At 37.4% G+C, this 23,689-nt stretch overlaps 1 protein-coding gene and 1 non-coding gene across 2 annotated transcripts in view; one reads left to right on the plus strand and one right to left on the minus strand.

Annotated features, from left to right (window-relative positions):
- GABRB2 (gamma-aminobutyric acid type A receptor subunit beta2) overlaps window positions 1-23,689 on the minus strand; it is a 289,414-nt gene that overhangs the window by 133,745 nt on the left and 131,980 nt on the right. Inside the window, exon 6 of the mRNA XM_070373042.1 lies at window positions 3,365-3,447. Within this exon, the coding sequence (XP_070229143.1) occupies window positions 3,365-3,447 (83 nt within the window). The remainder of the gene's footprint in view (window positions 1-3,364; window positions 3,448-23,689) is intronic.
- On the plus strand, window positions 8,606-8,731 carry LOC138988684 (small nucleolar RNA SNORD22). Its single transcript, XR_011464951.1, has one exon. It is a non-coding gene; the product is annotated as a small nucleolar RNA SNORD22 (small nucleolar RNA).

The raw sequence follows: 23,689 nt of genomic DNA on the forward strand, positions 1-23,689 counted from the left end.
TGATGAAAGGATGAAAGCTTTTCCTCTAAGACCAGAAATAAGGGGTCCACTCTCACCACTTCTATTCAACACAGTACTAGAAGTCCCTGTCATAGCAATCAAGAAAGAGAAAAAGAAATAAAAGATACCAAAATTAGAAAGAAGAAAAAATGTCTCTATTTGCAGGTGATATGATCTTTCACATAGAAAACCTTAAAGATTTCCAAAAAGCTGCAAGGAAACAAATTCAATAAAGCTGCAGTACACAAAATTAACATTAAAAAAATGAGTTGCAATTTTATACACTGACAACGAACTGTCAGAAAATGAAATAAAGAAAACAATCCTATTCGTAATAGCATCAAAAACAACACAATACTTAGAAATATAGACTGTTTAATCAAGGACGTTAAAAATCTGCATAATGAAATCTGTAAGACACTGATGAAAGAAACTAAAGAAGATGCAAATAAATGGAAAGATAGTATATGTTCATGGGTCAGAAGAATTAGTATTGTTAAAATGTCCACTACCCAAAGCCATCTATAGGTTCAATACATCATTTACCAAAATTTCACTGAAGTTTTTACAGAAATGGAACAATCAATCCTAAAATTTGTATGGAATGACAGAAGATCCTGAGTAGCTAAAGCAATCTTGAATAAGAATAATAAAACTGAAGTGTATCATACTCCTGATTTTAAACTATACTATTAAGCTATAGTAATCAAAACAGAATGGGTCTGTCATAAAAACACACATAGACCAATGGAACAGAACTGAGAGTCCAGAAATAAACCCTCACATTTATGGCCAGCTAATATCTGACAAGGGAGTTAAGAACAATCAATAGAGAAAAGTCTCAGTCAAAAAAAGGTGTTGGGAAAACTGGAAAACCCATGCAAAATAATTTATATCACAGAAATGCAAATCAAAACCACAATGAATAACCACCTCACACCTGCCAGAATAATCATCATTAAAAAAAGACAGATAAGTGCTAGCTAGCTAGAATGCGAAGAATAGGGAATCTTCTGTACTAATGATAAGAATATAAATTAGTATAGTCACTATGGAAAACAGCATGGAAGTTTCTCAAAAAATTAAAAGCAGACCTACCATATGATCCAGTAATCCTGCTTCTGGGTACATATCCAAAAGAAATTAAAGCACTATTGCTAAGAGGTTCCTGTATGCACAGGTTCATTATGGCATTCTTTACAATAGCCAAGACATGGAGTCAACCTAAATGTCTACTGTTGGGATGAATGGATAAAGAAAAGGGGACACACACATACACAATGGAATATTATTCTTCCATAAAAAGGAAATCCTGCCGCTTGTGACAACATGAATGAACCATGAGGGATTTGGTTAAGGGAAATAAATCAAAGACCAATTTTGTATGATCTTACTTACCTGTGGAATCTAAAAAGAACTCATAGAAACAGTTAAAAGGTACAAACTTTCAGTTATAAGGTGAATAAGATCAGAGTATCTAATCTACAGAATGGTGACGATAGCTAATAAGGCTGTACTATGTACTTAAAGTTGCTAAGAGAGTAAATATTAGAAGTTCTTCACACACACACACCCCCCCTCATAACTATTTGAAGCAATGAATGTGTTAAATAACCTCACAGTGGTGATCATTTTGTAATATATACACATAACAAATCATTACATGGTGCATCTGAAGCTCACATAATGTCATATGTCAATTTTATCAATTGACAACATGTCAATTATATCAATTGACAATATGTCAATTTCTCAAAAAAGTTGAAAAAAATCTCTATCATTCATCAGGGTAGTTGTGAATTGAAATAAGATAGGTAAAAGCCCCTCTATAAAACTTAAACTTTCTAAAAGTCTAAAGAATTATCATGTTAATTTTAAATATTCATGTCAGAACTATGACATGGAACACTTGTGTGTTGACTGCATTATTTATTAGGCATCATCAGTATTTTTTAAAATAAAAAGACCTTGTTTACTTACCTATGAGGGTTGTGAAAGGCTCAAATGAAATAATACCAGTACAAATGCTTTAATCATGTACAATTATGATTATTTAAAATATCAGTCAAATTCTACCACAAAAAATGCTCTTACCACAAAAATTCATTACTAGTACACAGCAACAAATTTTTTTCAAATTATCCTTACATCAACTATTTGAAGCAACCAAAGAATCAGAACTTTGAGGAACACTATTCTCTAAACTGTATCATAAGTTATGAAAACACAATGCCATTTGAAAGATATCTACATAACAAATGATCAAAATCCCAGAGACCAATTTCATTAAATAGCTCCTTGTAGCAAAGATCTAATGTGAAAACAATGATGACTTGGAAATACAAGTATGAAATCAGGCTTTCAAAAAGTACATGTAAATTTAATTATCCCTCGAAGTTATTTTTTGAAATGGGCAAAAATACCAGGAATGTGTCATAAATGCTGTATTTCTGCTCAAAGCAGTGATTTAGAGTTGCACAGCTTGCCAAGGCTTGACTTCCTCTGAAAGGCAGAGGGTATAAGGAAAGTAGTCAAGCTGCTCATTATTTGGAATGCTGGATATAAAATCATCAGTTTCCAATTGTTTGATAGGATGAAATATAAAAACACCACAAAAAATTGGCAGAGAAAAAAAGATTCAAAGTCCTACTCCACCTTAAATGGCCTCACTGTGTGACCTCTGAAATGGTAATGGGTTATGAAATCAATGTTTTAGCCTACGCAAAAGTGTAGGTAGCTGGATTGTCAAGAAGGATGCTAAAACTGTGGCCTAGAGAAAGCACCAACACTCTAAACAGGTCAGCACAGGAAGCAGAGTACACATGCCTCAAACTTGCTCATCATATAGCCTTCAGCAAGAATATAAAATACATTTTATTCACTGAAAATAGTTTCTCGAAACAAAAAACAACCCACCGAGCCACAATGTATGAACACATTAACTAATTCAGAGGCCACCTTTACCCTGCACTTGCAGAGGTAATGTTTGTAAAAGGCAAAGACAATTAGGGCATCTTGTATCATCCTGCCATCTCCACCTATTTTCCCAATTGGTGCAGCTCTCTGCACCAATTCCATATAATAAATGCCCGAAATAACCATTAGTCTCCGTTCAGACTTTAGCATTTCCCTTTAATTGCTAGATTACTACTTCCCTACACTTCTCTCCTGGAATTTAAGGATGAGATGAAGAGGGTGGCAGCATCATTGAAGGAAGACATTGCCAGTGCCTCCCTCCACCAAATTTGGCAAGCTAGCACAAACCTAACAGGACTGTGGTCTGAAATGATGAGGGTAGGAAATCTATGCCCAAGGAGAACCTTAAAACCCAAGTACAGTCTAGCTGGATTCTCAAAAAACTTACAACTTTCAATTTCCAAGGTGCAGTTTTGTTCATCCAGTGGGTACCGCCTCAGGTCCATCATACAGGCAGCTGTGGTTGTGATTCTAGAAAAGAAATATCAGTGATACATGCTGTTAGCTGGTCCATGACTGAGCTGGAAAAATTAAGTCCCAAAGAAGATAGCACTGGGTCTCAAGGAGCCTGATTTAGCCTAATCTCTAACAAAAAGAGTGCTACAACTTTGGAAAATCATTTTCCCTGGTGGGCCTCATGATGCTTTGTAAATTAAACAGAGTGTACTAAGTTAGTATTCTCCCAAGATTTGGCCCATTACCTACCTGGTACCCCAAATCACCTGGAAGCACTTATTAAACAGGCAGTTTCTATTCTCCAGAAGCTCTTGTGATGGAATGGGGCCATCCCAGGACTCTATTTTACAAGCATGACAGGTGATTGAGAAAATCAATGTGGCTCTCAGTCTTCCACTCATGTTTGTTTTCTCCTTCTTTTCTTAAGATCTTAAAATCAAATTTCCCAACAATCTCAGCTTTGGTCCATCATTTTTGACATTTCTATACAGAGTGTAGTGCTTTGCAAGTGTGTTAGTATAATACACAATAAGCTTTTCATCTGTCACCTAATTTGCTCTATCCTGAATAATCTTTCTATAGCCCTTTAGAGAGTTTCCTCCTATTGGTTGGAAGGATTATTTATCTAAAACAGACAGTACCTTTATAATTTATCAGGGAGAGATGTATATGTCTCCAGTGTCTTTATATTTCTCTGTCATCATTTTTCACTAACCTCTCTTTTCACTAATAGAAGACCTACTAGAAAGAGCCAAAAACATACAGTCCTAAGTGATTATCAGTATGGTTTCTGATCAATAAGGCAGCATAATTTTATGAAAAAGCACACTTTAAAACACAACAGACAAAGGTATGAATCCTAATTCTGCCTTGTTAACACTGAGATATACATCAAAATGGTCAATATCTCCTAACCAACCTTAGTTTCTTTGTCTGTAAAAAGGGGGCATTTTAATAACAATAATAATTACCTAACAGTTTCTGGATGAAGTAATATAATAATTTATGTAAAGAATATAAAAGAGGACCTATACATAACAGGCCCTTTACATCTGGTAAACAAAACCAAGGGAAAAACTGGTGTTGATGAACTTTGAGGCACTATACTTGTGTGTTGGAAACAGAGAAATAAATGCAGCCCTAGCTTGAGAGAAACAATCCATAGCTTGACCTTTTTCATTAAAAGGTCTCAGGCATTGGGCTTCCCTGATGGCCCAGTGGTTACGAATCTGCCTTCCTATGCAGAGGGTACAGAATCGATCCTCTGCTGGGGAGCTAGGATCCCACATGCTTCATGGCCAAAAAAAAAAAAAAAAAAAAAAGAAAGAGAAAAGAAGAGAAAAGAAAAGGTTTTGAGCACAACTTACACAGTCCAGGTAGACTGAATCTATGAAATTCCTTGGTCAGGTTTAAGCGTCTTACGCCTTTGTTGTAGGATGAAACGCATAAGTTATTGTAAGTAGTTCCTGCCTCTTTAGTTTGATTACTGCTTCATTAAGGTTTGTGCTTTGCTAATTTTTGCTTTCCTATTTAGTCATAAGTGAGCATCCTATGACTGTTGTTCATCTTGGACTCCTTCCTCTTCTTTACCAGGAGGATTCTCTGCCTCAACTCCTCAGCCATCTGCCTTCTTCAGCATCCATGGCCCCATTGCCCCACTTCCGTGTTACTATAGGATCTCGGTCTCTTAGTCTCTCCATCTGCCTCCCTACTATTATTTATACAATGGTAAGACATTTTAAAGACACAGATAGGATTCTACCACTCCTCTTCAAAATTTTTAGAGGCTCTTCCAAAAAATTCCCAATCTTGGCTATGACGTACTGTTACCTGAATAATCTAACCTTTTCTTCTCAATATGATCTCATACCAAGTCGTCACTCACTATTTCCAGTCTTCACATCTGTTCTCTCTGCCTAGAATATGAATTTCCCCACCCCCGATACTCACAAAGCCCTATATTTTCCTTATCCTTCATCTCAAAATCACCTCTTCTGAAAGGGATTTCTTAAGCAGTCCACCCAAAGTATCTGCCTTACTCAAGCTCCATCTTAGCTATTTATTTTCTTCAAGGAATTATTACAATCTGAAATTATCTTGCTTATTTCTATTTTGTAAGAATGATGTTTCTCAGTAAACTTTAAGCCATTTAAAAGCTGAATTTTTTCTATTTATTGTAAGAGAATCAAAAGGGATCTGTTGAAAGGATAAAGACATGAATTATAGAATGAAGCACTTGGTTTTGCTGTGCATAAATCTTTTATTTGGGGGATTATTTTATTGCATAATTTCTCTTTTTTAAAACTTATATCTTATGTTTTAGAGATTCATTTTATATTTTTAACAGTAAGTAAAACTTAATCTACTTATTAAATTATATAACTAGTTAAAGAGTTTACTATTAAACTGTTTCTGCTTTCGATGGGACTGATCAAATGTCTATAATTTATTATTTTATAAATTATAAAATTATATAAAACCTTAACACTCACATTTGCTCAGGGTTAAAAGAGGACAATTTATTTTGGTTATGTGATACTTGGCTAAATTTTTCACTGGTCTACTGTCTTTATTTAACATGTAGATGTAACTGAATTACCACTAACATAGAGGAACTTGTGTAGAAGAGAAATTGTCAAAGGAAATAAAATTAGCTACCTAGTGGGCATACAAATTCTCATGCTATTTGAGTAAAATAGCAGATACAATCTTCATCTTGATACACTAGATAAAATTAACTTTGTTTGATAGAATGAACACCAAAGACATGAAAGGTACAAGGGCATACATAGGATAAAGAGGGACAGTCAAAAATAGATGTCTGATTGTGTAGGTGAGGTGAATTTTGCAACTGCTACTGTAATATGCTGTGGTTTACGCTTTCCACTGATGCATATTCAAGGCAACTTACATCTGTGAACACTAGGGCTGTGAGCAAGAAAAATAAATTGACTAATGCTATTGCAGAAGCAATTGGGTTTCTACTTATGCTTTAAAAATGAAGTATTAGGAAAGTGTTTTTCTCACATCAACAACATTCATATTCCCACTGATGTTTCACTTTTTTTTTTTTAAATGTTATAGCATACTTCATAAACGGCTTCCCTGGTGGCTCAGTGCTAAAGAATCCGCCTGCCAATGCAGGAGACAGATGTGGGTTCGATCTCTGGGTTTGGGAAGATCCCCTGGAGAAGGAAATGGCAACCCACTCCAGTGTTCTTGCCTGGGAAATCCCATGGACAGAGCCTGGCAGGCCACAGTCTACGGTGTTATAAGAGAGTCAGACTTGATTTAGTGACTAGTTGACTAAAAAACAACAACTTCATAAAACTAACTAAAAATATATATGTTTTCTAGTTGATGTTTATAAGCATTTGTGTCTCCTGTTGGGATTAAAATAGAAATTCTGTAGCCAAAATAATCCACTTGGAATCCTGATAATACAGAAAAAGATGAGTGACCAGGGACAAGCCACTTACACGCACCAATGTGTGGTTGCTCCTGAAACAATGAACTAAAAACCTGCCATATTGCTTTATTATGAGATGATAAAAGTAAGAAAAAAATCTGTAACACTAAATGTTCTTCATCTTTTGTTATTACTCACTGCTAATGAGTAGACACAGTGATAACTCATTTAACCAGTAGCTACTTGGTAGAGGGCATATGTATATGTTTGTACGCGTGAAGAAATGTAGAATATTCACACCCTTATAAGCAAATCAGAGCTATGATATAAATCATGTCCCAACATATAAATATTCAAAAAGAGTCATTATGTCATGTGTGTATATGAAATCCTTATTAACAAATTTTAAGACAAAGTACAGACTGAACTGAACAGACGTAACAAATCTGCATATTTTCTAGGTGTTTTATGAGATCAGAAACCACATCTATTTTTATTTGTATCTCAAAAACCTTGCCAGGTGCTGGCCTATGCCAAGATTAAAATAAAAATAATAATAACAACAACATAAAACAAACAAAATTGTCAAGGTCACAAGTATTCTCAAACTGAGGATTTTGAAACAATTCTCTAATATAAGTGTCTGATTCAATTTATTTTAAAAAGTCCTAAAACAAATTTGAAGTCAAAATCATCCTTACAGAAGAAGCCACCTTGGAATAAATTTTATTCAGAAAAGCTCAATGACCAACATCAAAATCTATTCCTTGGGACACTGATTTATAACAGAGCTACATTTCTCTAAGAATAAGTCAACAGAATAAATATAATTAATGGGTTTTTCATGAACCTGCCTTTCTGAATCCTGATAAACATCCTTAATGGGCCTTAAATTACTCAGCTAATAACTCATTAGGCAGGTATTCTGGTTAAGTTTTAAGACCATTGGGAAATATATGAAGACAGTCCAGTTTTCAGTCAAAGGAAACAGTCAATGATGCCTCCAAAATGAAAACTGAAGAAATCGTCTATAGTTAAAACTGGAAATGTGTCTTCTTTGGGGGGCTGAATACTAATGCATGACGAGAGCTACTTTTGGTAGCACCACTGAAACTCTAGTACTTTGGCCACCTCATGCGAAGAGTTGACTCATTGGAAAAGACTCTGATGCTGGGAGGGATTGGGGGTAGGAGGAGAAGGGGACGACAGAGGATGAGATGGCTGGATGGCATCACCGACTCGATGGATGTGAGTTTGAGTGAACTCCGGGAGATGGTGATGGACAGGGAGGCCTGGCGTGCTGAGATTCATGGGGTCGCAAAGAGTCAGACACGACTGAGCGACTGAACTGAACTGAATATTCTAACTGGGCTAAGAGATCTTTAGATAAACTTTTTATTCCTCAGCCATTGGGCACAGTTATCCAAAAGATTTATGTCACAAAATACTGACATAGTGCAGGAAAACTCAGTATGTAACAAAGCATAAAAAGTCACTAGAGGCAGCTATAAAATCAAGAAATACAACTATGCCAGTATTTCATATCAAAGACATAACAGACATTTTAAAGTGCCATTAACTGAGATTTACTGATGCTAGTATATCATTCCAAGTTTGAATATGACCTAAGATAGTTATTAAGTGATAACAAATGCCTTTGCCCCTCAGCCAATAGGAAATAACTGAGAATCATCAATGTGACACATGGGGTCTTTCAGCAGATTGTTCAACAGGGGCTTTTAGGAGCTAAAATATATGGTTAATTCCCAGTGAAGAAATACTCACAAGTCTTACTTTCTGTCCTAGTCCCAGAGCCTATAAAGGTGAACCCACTGGGGCTGGCTGGGGGAGAAGAGGAAAGCTTGTTCCAGAGGGAACTGTCTGAGGGATCATGAGAGTTCCTAAACAAGGCAAAGGGGGAATAAATGACTGATTGAAAGGCACATATTTTTTTTCCCCCCTAGATCTGAAGAAAGAACAAAGCACAGATAATGGAATCCAATGTGGAAGATGTCAAAACTGAAAAATCCTTATACAGATTGCCTGTTCAAACTAGCATACAATCACTTCAGCCTTTCTAAATAAAAAATTTTTTAAACCTTCAAAAAAAAAAATAAATAAAATATATGGTTAATCATGTGCCTTAATATGTGAAAAACTTGTTAGGATTTCAACCAGAGATTATCAAAAAGTGACTCTGAACTTTTACTTTGATCTATCAAGATAACATTCCAGCTGTTCCACCAAAAAAAAAAAAAAATTCAGCATCTTGGCATATTTTTTAAAGAAAATTAGCTGCCTTATCCCCAACTATGTTCAAAAAACAATGTTCTAACTCACTGCATGCTTGTACTTTGTTCAAAATATACATTTATTAAACACACAACTTATTCTAATTACAAGGGACAAAAAAGGAACCTCTGGGATTAGTAGGCAGCATTAATATAGAAAAATTAGGATGTTAAAAAGGTCAATTATCAAAAAACACATTGATATTTTTGTATGATTAAATATGTATTATGAAAATACATATTTTTCTAGCTGTAAAACAAACATTAAACACGTCCAACTATGGGGGGAAATTCCAATTACTTTATTTCAGCATAAAAGTATGAACTGAAATTTTGAGAAGTTCTAAAGAGCTCATCTGAGTCACTTCCCCTGAAAGTACTTAATTTTTTTTGTTTTAATATCTCCAAGAAAACTTGACATTATTTTGTATCTTACAACTATTCCAGTTGGGAAACTAATGTCTTACATAGATCCCCTCTTACATGTTCTTGTCTTTTGTAGAGAAGACAGAACACCTACTGCAGGAGTCAGCTGACCTCAGCTCTGGTATTCTCAATAACAACATATCTCAAATTAATTGATCTCTTACTATGTTCCAGACACCATCCAGTGTTACTGAAACATATCCTCTTCTTTAACATGAGGAGTGTCCTATCATTATTTCCACTTTATAGATAAGATAATAGAGACACAGAACGATAGAGTGATTTTCTCCAAAAGTCACAGAGGGAGTAGTGGAGTTGAGACTTAAATCTAGGATGTTAGTCTCCGAAGCCCACATAGGTAACTACCAGGCTATCACTAACTAGGCAGGTTGACCTTGATGAAGTCATTTAGCCTCTCTGGAGGACTGGCCAATTTCTTAGATCCCAAGTGAGCTTGGAAATTCTACAATGCTGTGAAAATACATTACATGTTCTATGACCCCGTATATTTTGTAATTTTGTTTTACCCACACATTCAAAGACTGTATTTCACAGCTGTTTATTCTGTTTTAGTCAATTATGTAGATTAGCCCACCCCAGACATGCAAACACAGGCCGCTCCCCTAGGAGTCCCACATATTCTCTCCCGATTGAAGGTCTCCCACAGCATTTTTCTTCTAGCCTATGCTTTTGATTTACCTCCATAGAGGCCTTCTGCTTAAATTATAATCTCCAACACTGATGCATAATTGTTTTTAAAAGTTCTTTACAAGTCCTCCTGTAGAGTCACATGGGCTACTATGCTCAACTTTGTAATCACCAAAAAAAGTAAGATTGCTAGCAATCATGCTACCATTTGACAAATCGTGCCTTTCAGACTGGAGCTATTTGTACTCATCTGCAGCTGTTGGCTTTCTGTGACTCCTTGCTCTTTTGGAATCTTATTCTCTGTAAAGATACCCTGCACAATAAAGGAAACACAGGTTTCTGCTACAAATTCAGGGATTACAATGAAAGACATTTCCTTAAGTAACATGCCTATGGAATCCAAACAGCAGTATCTCAAAACATCTCATTCTGTAAGCATATAAATCCTAATCAACCATCTGTAGTCAGTCCTGTGTTTATCAAGATTCTCCATATTACATTCTTGGTGGTCTTATTCACAAACCCTTTGCTTATCTCATAAATGAGAATATCCATTCTTCGTTCTAGATTAAATCTTAAAAGGATTCTTACCCTGAGGGGGGGAAAAAAAAACTTTTTTTTTTTCTCTTTTAATTTTTGATTCACAACCTAACAACTGAAATCTGGCTTCAGATCGCTATAAGAGATTTAATTATACAAGAGCCACTTATCACTGGGAAAGACATATAGCCAGGACTCTAATTATTTCAACAATGATTTCTTTTTAGTTTGTTTTCACAATTTAAAACAGTGTTTAGATATGCCAGATACTTATTGTTGCATTTAATATTTAAAATAGTTTCTTTTTATTTATGACGCATTAGAGACATACCATTTCAGAATAAGTTCACCAGTTTTATTCCAGTCCTTTATTTATTTATTTATTTTTAACAAAATGAGAGGCTCACAGCTGCTGATCTATAGCTGGTCAGTGACTGACTGAGGTTATAACCTCAGACGGGTCTGCTGTCACTTCTCCCACATCCAGTCCCATATAATTTTAAACTGTAAACTACACATGCTGGAGGTCTTCCTTCATTTCTCCAGCTCCACCCTCCACCCTTAACCCCCAGACTAGACTGCGTAGACTTCAAAACTTCTCTGACTTCCGGCTGGATTTGGTCAATGGGGAGCAGAACAGGAGTCTGGGGAGGGGGAAAGTGAGAGTCTGGGAACTGTACTCCAGACCCCATCCCCAGGAACTTGTGAACAGGTCCCTTGACTATTCCCTCCTCTCGCTCTTGAAGTCTAGGATGCAAGGGAACAGATGGCAACCTGCTGATCCTATCTCGGGGGTGGGCAGGGAACGGTTCCTTCTCTTTATAAATTGACTCCTTCTCTTTGTAAATTACCCTTTTATTACAAGTCATCTCAAATTATCCCACTTTCACTAAGGCATCTGTTTCCTGTTGCACCCCTAACTGATAGAATGTATTATAGAAATGTATTTAAAATCTGAAGTTTCTCTAGCTAGGCTGTCAAAAAAATTAGAAGCGTATTCCATTCCTGGGTCCTTTTATCTTAGGATTTTAGGGATGTGGGGATGAAGTTTTCTTGTACTTAAAATGAACTGCCTCCTTCCTATGATTCCAGTCTCAGTTCACTGGAGCCCACCCAAAAAGCACTATCTCTCCACGCCAGCCAAAGCAACCCCTCCTCCCCTACCACTTGTCACTGTCTCGTTTAATTTTATTTCCTTCATAATACCTATCATAGGATTACCCTGGCAGTCCAGTGATTAAGACTGGACTTCCAACTGTGCTTCCAATGCAGTGAACTCAGGTTCAATCCCTGGTCAGAGAACTAAGATCCCACTCATTGTGCTGTGCAGCCATTTTTTTTTTTTTTTTTACATAAAATAACACGGAGAAAATACTTCAAAAAGTACTTATTATTACCTGAAATTAGTCTGTGTATGCATTGGCTTATTCATTACCCTCTGTCTCCCTACTAGACTCAGAGTCTATGTTAAGCTGGGTTTTTACAAAGCAGATCCTTAAGGATGCTCACTAGGGATCACCATCTGTGAAAGTGAGAAGGACCTGGACAAAGGAAAATGCTGATGCAGGATGCTAGCCCAGCAACATGGATGTTCTGACCAGAGTACTGCCATGAGAGTTACTCACATGAGACTGAAATGACCTTTAAACCACCTCCCTCTTCCACCATCACTACACACACACACACCTTCCTTGAACAGCTGGCATCTGATGGTTGAGAAAAAGATACACTCAATTAAAAGGTCAGTGGGAAACATGTTCTGAGGTTGATCCAGCCTCCAACATGCCCTCACACACATTTTCCCTGCAGTACATGGTTGTATCTGTGATCACCTAAACCAGTAAGTAAAAGAGATTTTACTGTTATTGCTCCTGCTGTTATTTTTCGAACACAAAAATAAATTACTCAAAGCAGCCTCCTATCACATACTAGCAACTCAGCTTGCACTTATGACTCCAACAAAAGCTACCAACAATGCCATCTCAGACTTATCTGCCACTCATCTCTAATGGCAAAATATTTCCATCTCAGTGGCATGTTTGCTATTTAAGTCTTTTATATAAAACAGGTACCAAATACGCAGGAGAATGTTTCACACCATTAGAAGCCACACATTTGTGTTAAAAACTTATACAGTGCTTTATGTTAATTATATTTCAATGGAAGTGGAAGAAAAGAATTAAAAGTAAATAAAAAGTATGATATGAAGTATAAAAAGATGAGAAAACACAAATTAAACCTGAGGATTATTACCTATCTAATCAGCAAAAACAAAGAAAAGATAATATTCAGTACTACACATTTTGCAGGGAAACGGACCCTTTCACACATGCTACCAGTAGAATTATAAATCAGAACACTTTCTGGATGACAGGCTTTCTGTAACAGAGAAGAGTGGCTAGCATAGCGTTCGTTGATCTTCTCTAAGTTTCGAATACACGGGGGCACAGAGGTCAAGAACAGAGGCCTTGGCAGTGACGAGTGGTGCTGGGCTCATATCTTGGCACTGCCTCTTGCTGTGTGACCTTGAGCCAACATATAGAGAGGAGCTGCTATAATACAAAAGGTCCTTTTGAATGCTGGACAATTATTTCTTCAGAATTCTAAGGAGGTATGACCCTGAGCATCCCACAGAAAAGCAAAAGACTTTCTTCTGACTTGAAAAAATCATCCTGATTCTTCAGAAGCTTTTAGCTACTTAGGATGAAGTTTTGAAGTGGGAGTAGAGGGTGCCTGTGGATAATATCAACTAAAAGGTGAAATCCAGAGAGCCCCTTATAACTGAAGACTGCTGCTGCTGCTGAAGACTAGTTTAAAGAAAAAGTTTAGAATTTAAGATGGAAAAAAAAATGTCTTTAAAAAGTTATCCCCACACATGTCTTATGATGCAGCGTGGTTAAAGAAAACAAGAGAAAAAAAAAAAAAAATTGTCTTGTACCCAAAAGATGATACACTGAGTAAGAACTGTGTGTTCCTGCTCAGTCGTGTCCAACTCTTTGCAACCCCATGGACTGGAGCCGCCAGGCTCCTCTGTCCATGGAATTCTCCAGGCAAGAATACTGGAGTGGGGTGCCATTCCCTTCTGCAAGGATCTTCCCAATCCAGGGATCGAACTCAGGTCTCTTGAGTCTCCTACAGTGGCAGGCGGATTCTTTACCACTGCACAACCTGGAAGCCCAAATAAGATTAGCTGACTAAATAGAGAACTGAAGCAGAGTGAAGTAAATCATCAAAAAAATACATAAACCCTGGGGTTCATTTTAAAGAAAACTCTTGGAGAAACAGAAAAGGCTCGCACAAAAAAGGGCATAAACACTTATGTTGAAAATGACAGACAATTTATAATACAAGTCACTAAATATTATTATAGCACAGTACAGGTCACTAAATGTTACTGTTTGTGTGTTAGTCTCACAGTCATGTCCAACTCTGTGACCCCATGGATTGGAGCCCTGTCAGGCTCCTTTGTACATAGAATTCTCCAGGCAAGAATACTTGAATGGGTAACCATTCCCTCCTCCAGGCAATCTTCCAGACCCAGGGAATCTAACCCAGGTCTCCTGCACTGCAGGCAAATTCTTTACCATTTGGGCCACCAGGGAAGCCCAAATGATTATTAGAGCACAGTACAAAAGGTACGAATGAAGACAAGCACATCCAATTCCTGGATGAAAACTGAAAACATCAGAAAAGGTATCAGAAAAGGAAAAGGTGTGTAACACCATTTTTATACAGATAATTTCATTTCCTCCAAGCTGGAAAATGGGGACAGGGTTGGAAGAATGAGAGGATGGACAACAAGGTAAAGAATGGTTGTGCTGTCAGTATTTCCCGCAGCTTGCCTGGTCTCTCTCTCAGTTTCTTTCTCCAGGGGGAAAAAAAATGGCAAACTAGCTTCATAATTCAGTAAAATGTTACTGAGTATTAAACCCTGAAAATTAATTGTTTAACAAATAGATGAGTGAGCTCTGCTGTTCCACCTGAAGAAGAAAGCAGACTGATGGATGTAATAAGAGCCTCTATTTTTACAGAGGGCTCAAGGGAGCAATGATGGGCTGTTCGCATGGTCCAAATAGGAAGCTATGGTCATAAATTCTAACATGAAGGACATGGAGGATTTAGGTTAAATAGAAAGATGACTTGGCTGATAGTGAAGGCTATAAAATCATGAAACAGATCCCTGGGTGAATGGTAGATTTCCCTTTCTGGAAATGATGTGTAAAGAAGAGGCTCATCTGTCAGGGTGATGGAGAGGGGCCCAGCACATTAGGATGGTTTAGGTGACAAGTCTGTACTTTCTGGTTCACCAAAGCAGCCTCTATCTTTAATTTCCAGCAACTAAAGCAAATGCCTAAATCCCTTGCAGCCTGAGCGTACCTCTGATAATTTGGCTTGTAATGGATTTTAGCTTAATAAAACAGACAATAACATGAAGAGTTGCTAAAAGTAATTAAATAACTGAAGAGGTGTAATATAGCCTATAAACATTCAAGTATTTCAACGCATGCTTAATGACATCCAGGGCCAGGTAAAGATGTATTTCTGTCAGGTAATTACTAACAATTATTTAGGACTGTTCTCAGAGCACTGGGATGCAACATTAAATGTTGGTTATCATCTTCATGCTCAGTGTTCACATTAGTTAAGCATTTGTGGTACTGTAACACCATAATGTCACTAATGAGTAATTATTTCTAGAGCAATTATTTTTTAAGTCATTAAGACGCGTTGTATCACTGTGACACAACTGACTTCATATTTGCTTTCTCAATAGCTCCCTTGTCTTCCCTACAAGTTCCCTTCCCCAAAGCATATTAGACTGTCTTTTTCTCACAGGAAAAGAATAGACTAATAATTACCAAATGCATACCGTCCGTGAGAGAAATACAATGCAACAAGCTGAGGTCTGCTAATTCTTAAGCTACCATTAGGGAGCTGAAGAGAGTATCAGGATATTAAGTTGGATAATATATACATTCAAAAACCTAAAATTTGCAAGTTTATCATCACTTTGTCAATGAGCCTGAACTGTAAAATTTCTGAATGCCAATAAAGGTGCTGACCAATATTAGTTTATCCACAGTGACAGCTTACATTCTGCGTGGTGCTTACTAAGCCCTGTAGAAGATATTTAATAAAGTATTAAGATATAGTCTTTGACCTTAAGAACCTTAAAATCAAAGACAAGACACAAGATAAACTGATATAGAAAGGTATTATTTGGGATCCCAGATAGCTGAGACAGTAAAGAATCTGCCTGCAATGCAGGAGATACAGGTTTGATCCCCGGGTTGGGAAGGTAACCTGGAGAAGGAAATGGGTTTCAACATTCAGAAAACTAGGATCATGGCATCTGGTCCCATCACTTCATGGGAAATAGATGGGGAAACAGTGGAAACAGTGTCAGACTTTTATTTCTGGGGGCTCCAAAATCACTGCAGATGCTGACTGCAGCCATGAAATTAAAAGACACTTACTCCTTGGAAGGAAAGTTATGACCAACCTAGAGAGCATATTGAAAAGCAGAGACATTACTTTGCCAACAAAGATCCGTCTAGTCAAGGCTATGGTTTTTCCAGCGGTCATGTACGCATGTGAGAGTTGGACTGTGAAGAAGGCTGAGCACCAAAGAATTGATGCTTTTGAACTGTGGTGTTGGAGAAGACTCCTGAGAGTCCCTTGGACTGCAAGGAGATCCAACCAGTCCATTCTGAAGGAGATCAGCCCTGGATGTTCTTTGGAAGGACTGATGCTAAAGCTGAAAGTCCAGTACTTTGGCCACCTCATGCGAAGAGTTGACTCACTGGAAAAGACTCTGATGCTGGGAGGGATTGGGGGCAGGAGGAGAAGGGGACGACAGAGGACGAGATGGCTGGATGGCATCACCGACTCAATGGACGTGAATTTAAGTGAACTCTGGGAGTTGGTGATGGACAGGGAGGCCTGGAGTGCTGCAATTCATGGGGTCGCAAAGAGTTGGACACGACTGAGTGACTGAACTGAACTGATCTTTGAAGGAATTTTCTTTTTTAATATTTGATATTTCATTCTTTACTTGCCAAATTTTCTGTGACTAACGTGTTATTTAAATATTCAGAAAAAAAATATTCAGAAAACAAACTTATACTCTTAAAAAAAAGGAAGGGAAGAAAGTGGAGGAGGGAGAGAGAAATGATATTTTCTGAATAATCTGTAGATGATGGTGGGTAGAGAGCTCAATTTTTTAAACTTCCAGTGCCTTATTTTACAGATACATGACTTCACAATATTACCAACAATTATTCTGCAAATTTGATCAGTCTCAATGGCCTATAAATATAGCTGATATGGAACAGTGATATTCTAAACAGAATAATCTATGAGCAAAACTTCTTACCTATAAGATATGTGGCTTAAATTGAAATTTGTTTTTGTTTTTGTTTTTTTTTTTCTGTAATGTCGGGGCTATAGCTAAGGAAACAAATCATTCATACTTATGTAGCTTCAAAATGAAGACTAATTTTTTTTTTGTCAATGATAATGCCATGTTTTTACAGAAAGGGAAAAAACCAATACAGAGTAATTTCAGGAGTCAAATAGACTTGGCTCAACATTCAGCTCCACGGGTACCAGATCTATGATTTCAGGCACATTATTTAACCTTTCTGAACTCCACTTTCCTATTCTGTAAAAACATATACCTCTTGGAGTGAAGTAAGTCAGAAAGAAAAACATCAATACAGTGTATTAACACATATATATGTAATTTACAAAGATGGAAATGATGACCCTATATGCAAGACAGCAAAAGAGACACAGATATAAAGAACAGACTTTAGGACTCTGTGGGAGAAGGCAAGGGTGGGATGATTGAGAGAAGAGCACTGAAACACGTACATTACCATATGTGAAATAGATCACCAGTCCAAGTTTGCTGCATGAAACAGGGCACTCAAAGGCGGTGCACTGGGACAACCCAGAGGGATGGCATGGGGAGGGAGGCGGGAGAGGGGTTCGGGACGGGGGACGCATGTGCATCCATGGCTGATTCACGCGTCCCCCATCCCGAACCCCCCTCCCGCCCGGAATGTTTAGTGGAGCTAAACATTCCACTTATGTGTATGGCAAAGCCACCACACCATTGTAAAGCTTCCAGTTAAAATAAACTAATTAATTAAAAAACAAAACATGTAAAGTATTTAGTATAGCACACCTGGCACAAAATAATAACTTAATAAATGTAAAATAAATAAGTAAGTAAGCAAATGAGTGAATAGAAAAACTAAACATAAAAATAAACAAAATACCATGAGCAAAACTAGCTGATTTGTATTTACAATGCTTCAACCAATCTTGTGCAGAATTTTCTACCACCAAAACACTGAGACAGCCCTTTTGGTGGCTTGTGGCCATATGGAAAGCTTAACAGAAACTAAATCTTGCTCTTTGGCACGGAAGACTTTAACCAACAATATCAGAGATCCCCTCCCATCAGAACAGGCGGAGAGAAGGTGTATGCCTATTTGCAATGCTGAGCAAGCTGCCTGCAGAACATACAGTGCACCGCTGTTGGGGGCAGCTTTGGATTCCAAGGGTGGCTATCACCAGCAACGCCATCAGAGTCTCATCACAAAGAAGTCCAGGCACTGACACTTGCCTGTTTACCTTGCCACTGCATTCCCTTTCTGTCTGTCTCTCTCTCTCTTTTTTTTTTTTTTTCTTCAATTTTTTTGATCTTGGAGTCTCCCTCTAGCCCTGTGACATGTTTTGCCATCTGTTCATGCAGATGGTGCCATCCAAAGAAGTCAAAAAGTTTGCTGTCCCCAAATCCCTCTTGATTCAGTTGGTTCTCTCTATCACAGAGCAGTAGGGAAAACAAATGAGAAACTGGAAAACACATTTCAAAGCACTAAACAGTCACAGCTCATATAAGGAATATACTGATGCTCCGTATCTGTTTGAAGTGAATGCTGTCTACAGAGGTGAGCCCTTACCCTCACATTCTCCTGAACAAAATTATGTCTACAACAGCTGATCACACCTAGAATACAGAGTCAAACATTCCTGACCCTCTCCCCACTATCCATCAGGTCAGCAACTATAGTAAACAATCTATTTTAAACGTGGCTCTGTGTATAACTTACATTCTTTTTTATCCATGCTTACAGAAACTGAAAACTTAAAAGAATAAAATAGCTTTTTTGAAATTAAGGAATGTTGCCACTGAACAACCGTAGATTGGCTTTGCTGTTGTTTAGTTGCTCAGTCATGTCTGACTCTTTCTGACCCTATGGACTGTAGCCCACCAGCTTCCTCTCTCCATGAAATGTCCTCAGCAAGAATACTAGAGTGGGTTGCCATTTTCTTCTCCATGGGATCTTCCTGATCCAGGGATCGAACCCACATCTCCTGCATTGGCAGGCGAATTCTTTACCACTGAGCCACCAAGGAAGCCAATTTGGTTTCATACAATCTAAAAATACTACACAAGATGAAACTGAGCTAAACATTCCACTTATGAAGGGGGAAAAACAAATCCAGAAGCCTGAGGATCAACAGAAAAGAGCAAAATCACAAAGAAAAGTAACAGAGGAATAGAGCCTCTTCTTTGTCTTAAGATGTCTATGACTTTTGCAATAAAATAAACTAAAACTAAAACCTATCTGCTGACACAAATTTAGTCTCCTAGGTGATTTTAGAATCGAGTTTCCCTAAATTGGAATGTTTGATAATCCATATTATTTGAAATTTTATCTCTCTGTAGGAAACTGTTTATATTATACCGAGGATCTGGAAGTTCATTTTTGCTCTGTGTTGATTTCTCCCTCTATTCTTTCAATGTATAACCCTGCCCAGACCCAGTCACCCATGCAGTAAATACAGATTTTTTCCTCCTTGAGAGTAACTCCATGTACTATCAAACAAAGACTAGACCCATGGTTTGTCTTATTCCTTTATCAGAGCTGATGATGAACTGTGTGGAGATGAAGTAACTTAACAAGGCTCCACGAATTAAGCCCTAGTGAATAACATCAGTATACAATGAAACCAGCTTCCCAGGTGGTGCTAGGGGTAACGAATCTGCCTGCTAAGGAGGAGACGTAAGAGACGTGGTTCGATCCCTGGATTGGGAGGATCCCCTGGAAGAGGGCATGGCAATCCACTCCAATATTCTTGCCTGGAGAATCCCATGGACAGAGGAGTCTGGCAGGTTACAGTCCAAAGGGTTGCACAGAGTCAGACAAGACTGAAGCAATTTGGCACAGCAATGAAATACACAATTCATTCAAAACTAAAAAAGCTAAGAAGAATCATTTGGAGTGAGGATAATGTTTCTCATCATCAAAGCTTTCACATGGGCCTAAGGGTGATGGTTTCATCTCTTGTATCTTACTTTCCAAAAGAAAAATCAACCCATGACTCCAGAAAAATAGGCTAAAATATTTAGGGTTTGGGGAAATATTGTTTTGAACAAACCCAAGTGCTTTGATTCCCTACACAGTAAACAACCTTCATTCCCCCTACTGCCTGCCTGCCTCCTATCACACAAACACAGAAAATACATGTGTGTGCCCATGTGTGTGCACACAGGCATAGGTGTGCACAGACTCACAAATACACATATTCTGAAGTTCAGACAAGACAGTACAAGTAACATAGATATTGTCTACATCAAGCAAAGAATCTTATATCTCTGCTTTACCATCAATGAGAATCCATACACATTTTTATTCATAAAATATTGGATTACCATGAATAGACTTTCCCCCTTGAACTCAGTGGTAATGAATTTTCTGAGATGTGTGCCTAAAAATCTCTCATTAGAAGTGCTTTCTCAGTGATCCATTCTGTGGTAGAAGGTTAATGTGGGTCACCTAAATTCCACTTTGATACAATTCTCTCCACCTTCACCTTCTGTATACCTTCCAAAATATCACACTGATTGCAAATGACAAGGTAATTTAATAAAACACCAGGTGCCAATGGAAATTTCTACACAGTCAACTCATAGTTGTATTTAAGTCATGATTTGGGAAGCTGAATTCATGACAATTGTTGATCCTGTTTTGTTTTCAAAATGCCTTCTTATCAGCTGTTGAACTGGCATCACTTCAAGCTCCATCTTACTGCGAATACAATTCTTTTTACTAAGAGAAAAGAACATGGTATCTACTAGGTAGGGCAGTCAGATTTTATTCACCTCATCAAAACATAATGATCTTTTATAATTAGGTATCAAATGCTATTGGTTTCATTTTATGCTTCTCCTTCTGCACCTAACTTAACTCAGTATGCAAATCCATCGTTTAATTACATCAGACATGATTTTGCATGAAGGCCTGTATAGAGACAGAATAATAAATCAATTTGAGATAAACACTGAAGACACCATAGATCCCATTCAACTGATAAACTGAGTCAGGTAGTTGGACTGATAACATAGGAAATACTGTGAAGAAACTGCAATAACTAATTCATTTACATACACAAATATGTATATATATTCCACAAATGTTTTTTCAGTGACTTCTGAGACAGGCACTGATCAAGATGCTGGGATACAGTCAGGAATAAAACAGAGGTCCCTGTTCTCATGGAGTTTATATATTCATGGAGTCAGGCCAACAAAAATAGTAAATAAATAATGCATTTAGTTATAATTAAAATAAATAAATTTATATTAAAAATTTTTTTAAAAATCAGCTAAAAAAAAAAAAGAACGTAAAATGCAGTAATATACGAGAGGAAACAAAGTTCAAAGTACTGAGTTCTTTAGTAGTGTTACTAAAACTTTCTCCCTGGGAGCACATGAGTTTGTTCAGCACCTTAAGACCAATTTGCTCCATCCTTTGCAACAGCAACTTGCATTCCTCAGATCACTACTGTCAGTCTTCATAAATAACATCTTAGCTGAGGTTTCACCTTCTAAAGCAGCACTCTCTCTCTCTCTTCTACTTTTTATCAGGTCATTCATTCTGTTTAGTTTTCTTCATAACAACTTGCTATCATAACAACTTCTTTGTCACAACTTGCTATCTTCATATTTATCACTAAATAGATTTTTTTAACAGTGGCTTATGTTTTCTTCCCGAAGTGCAAGCTTCTAGAGGTAGAGTCTATGTTTGGCTTATTCACTCCTGCACCTCCAACCCCCACCTAGTGCAACAAGAGGTGTTCATTCAGTAGTTGACTGGATAGATAGATGGGTAAATGAATTAAGTGTTCAGCAATTCACTTCACGACAATGGCTTTGTTTCATTAAATATAAACTAGAACTGCTAGTATTTCCTCAAGCTTCCTTTTGGAACACTATACATTCTAATATTAGGTAGTCAAAATAAATAACTGCATTTAGTTATTAGCCTTATGAAAATTCTGAGTACGTCATGTCTTCTCCACTACCTCCCAGCCATGCACTGGGTCATTTTTCTGCATTAAACCTGTTAAAGCACTAAAGGCATGGGCTTTGAAGTCAAATATGCTTGAATTCTACTCCTAGCTTTGATGCTTATATAGTTGTACTGCTTTGAACAAGTTACTAAATTTGTCTAAGGCTCAGTTTCCTCTTCTTAAAAATGGTAAAATATCAGTATCTACCTTTTGATGAAGGTAAAAGAGGAGAGTGAAAAAATTGGATGAAAACTCAACATTCAGAAAACTAAGATCATGGCATTTGGTCCCATCACTTCAAGGCAAATAGATAGTGAAACAATGGAAACAGTGACAGCTTTTATTTTCTTGGGCTCCAAAATCACTGCAGATGGTGACTACAGAAATGAAATTAAAAGATGCTTGCTTCTTGGAAAAAAAGCTATGACGAACCTAGACAGCATATTAAAAAGCAGAGACATTACTTTGCCAACAAAGGTCTGTCTAGTCAAAGCTATGGTTTTTCCAGGAGTCATGTATGGATGTGAGAAAAATGAAAGTTAAAGTCGCTCAGTTGTATCCAACTCTTTGCAACCCCACAGACTATATAGTCCATGGAACTGTCCAGGCCAGAACACTGGAGTGGGTATCCATCCCTTATCCAGGGGATCTTCCCAACCCAGGGATCAAACCCAGATCTCTCATGACAGCTGGACCATAACAAGGCTGAATGCTGAAGAATGGATACTTCTGAACTGTAGTCCTAGAGAAGACTCTTGAGAATCCCTTGGACTGCAAGGAGATCAAACTAGTCAATCCCAAAGGAAATCAGTCCTGAATTTTCACTGGAAGAACTGATGCTGAAGCTGAAGCTCCAATACTTTGGCCACCTGATGCGAAGAGCCGACTCATTAGAAAAAACCCTGATTCTGGGAAAGATTGAAGATAGGAGGAGAAGAGGATGACAGAGGATGAGATGGTTGGATGGCATCACCGACTTGATGGACATGGGTTTGAGCAAGCTCTGGGAGATGGTGAAGGACAGGGGGTCACAAAGAGTTGGACATGACTGAATGACTGAACAACAATAACCAGACTGAATTATTTGAGGATTAGAAGATACAATGTATGCACAGTACATGAGATACAGGATGTACCAAATTAATTTTGAATACTATGATTATCTTGGTAACTATAATAAAGTGCAACAAATATTGGATATCTACTGTGTGCCAGCTACTTTACATAAGTGATATTATTTAATTTTGCCCATATTTCTATAAGTTAAATGATATTATAGTTTTCAGTTTAAAGTTGTTACATAACTTTTTAAAAAACCACAAAACCTGTAAAAACAAACTCCAGGACTTGGCTCGGACCTACCATTCTATTCTACCTCTTCCAGCTCTCAATTATATTTTTCTATGAAGATCTACACTTGAATCTCAAGTTTTGAATGTTTCATTTGTCTCTATGTATCACCAGCACCTAGAACATTGTTGTTACATAATAAGGATTTACCATCACCATTCCCTCTTGCCAAGTATCATCCTACACAAATCAGGATAGGAAACAGCAGAAGAAGTGAAATTTA

The sequence above is a fragment of the Bos mutus genome, chromosome 7, assembly GCF_027580195.1.
Source record: "Bos mutus isolate GX-2022 chromosome 7, NWIPB_WYAK_1.1, whole genome shotgun sequence".
Classification (NCBI taxonomy): domain Eukaryota; kingdom Metazoa; phylum Chordata; class Mammalia; order Artiodactyla; family Bovidae; genus Bos; species Bos mutus.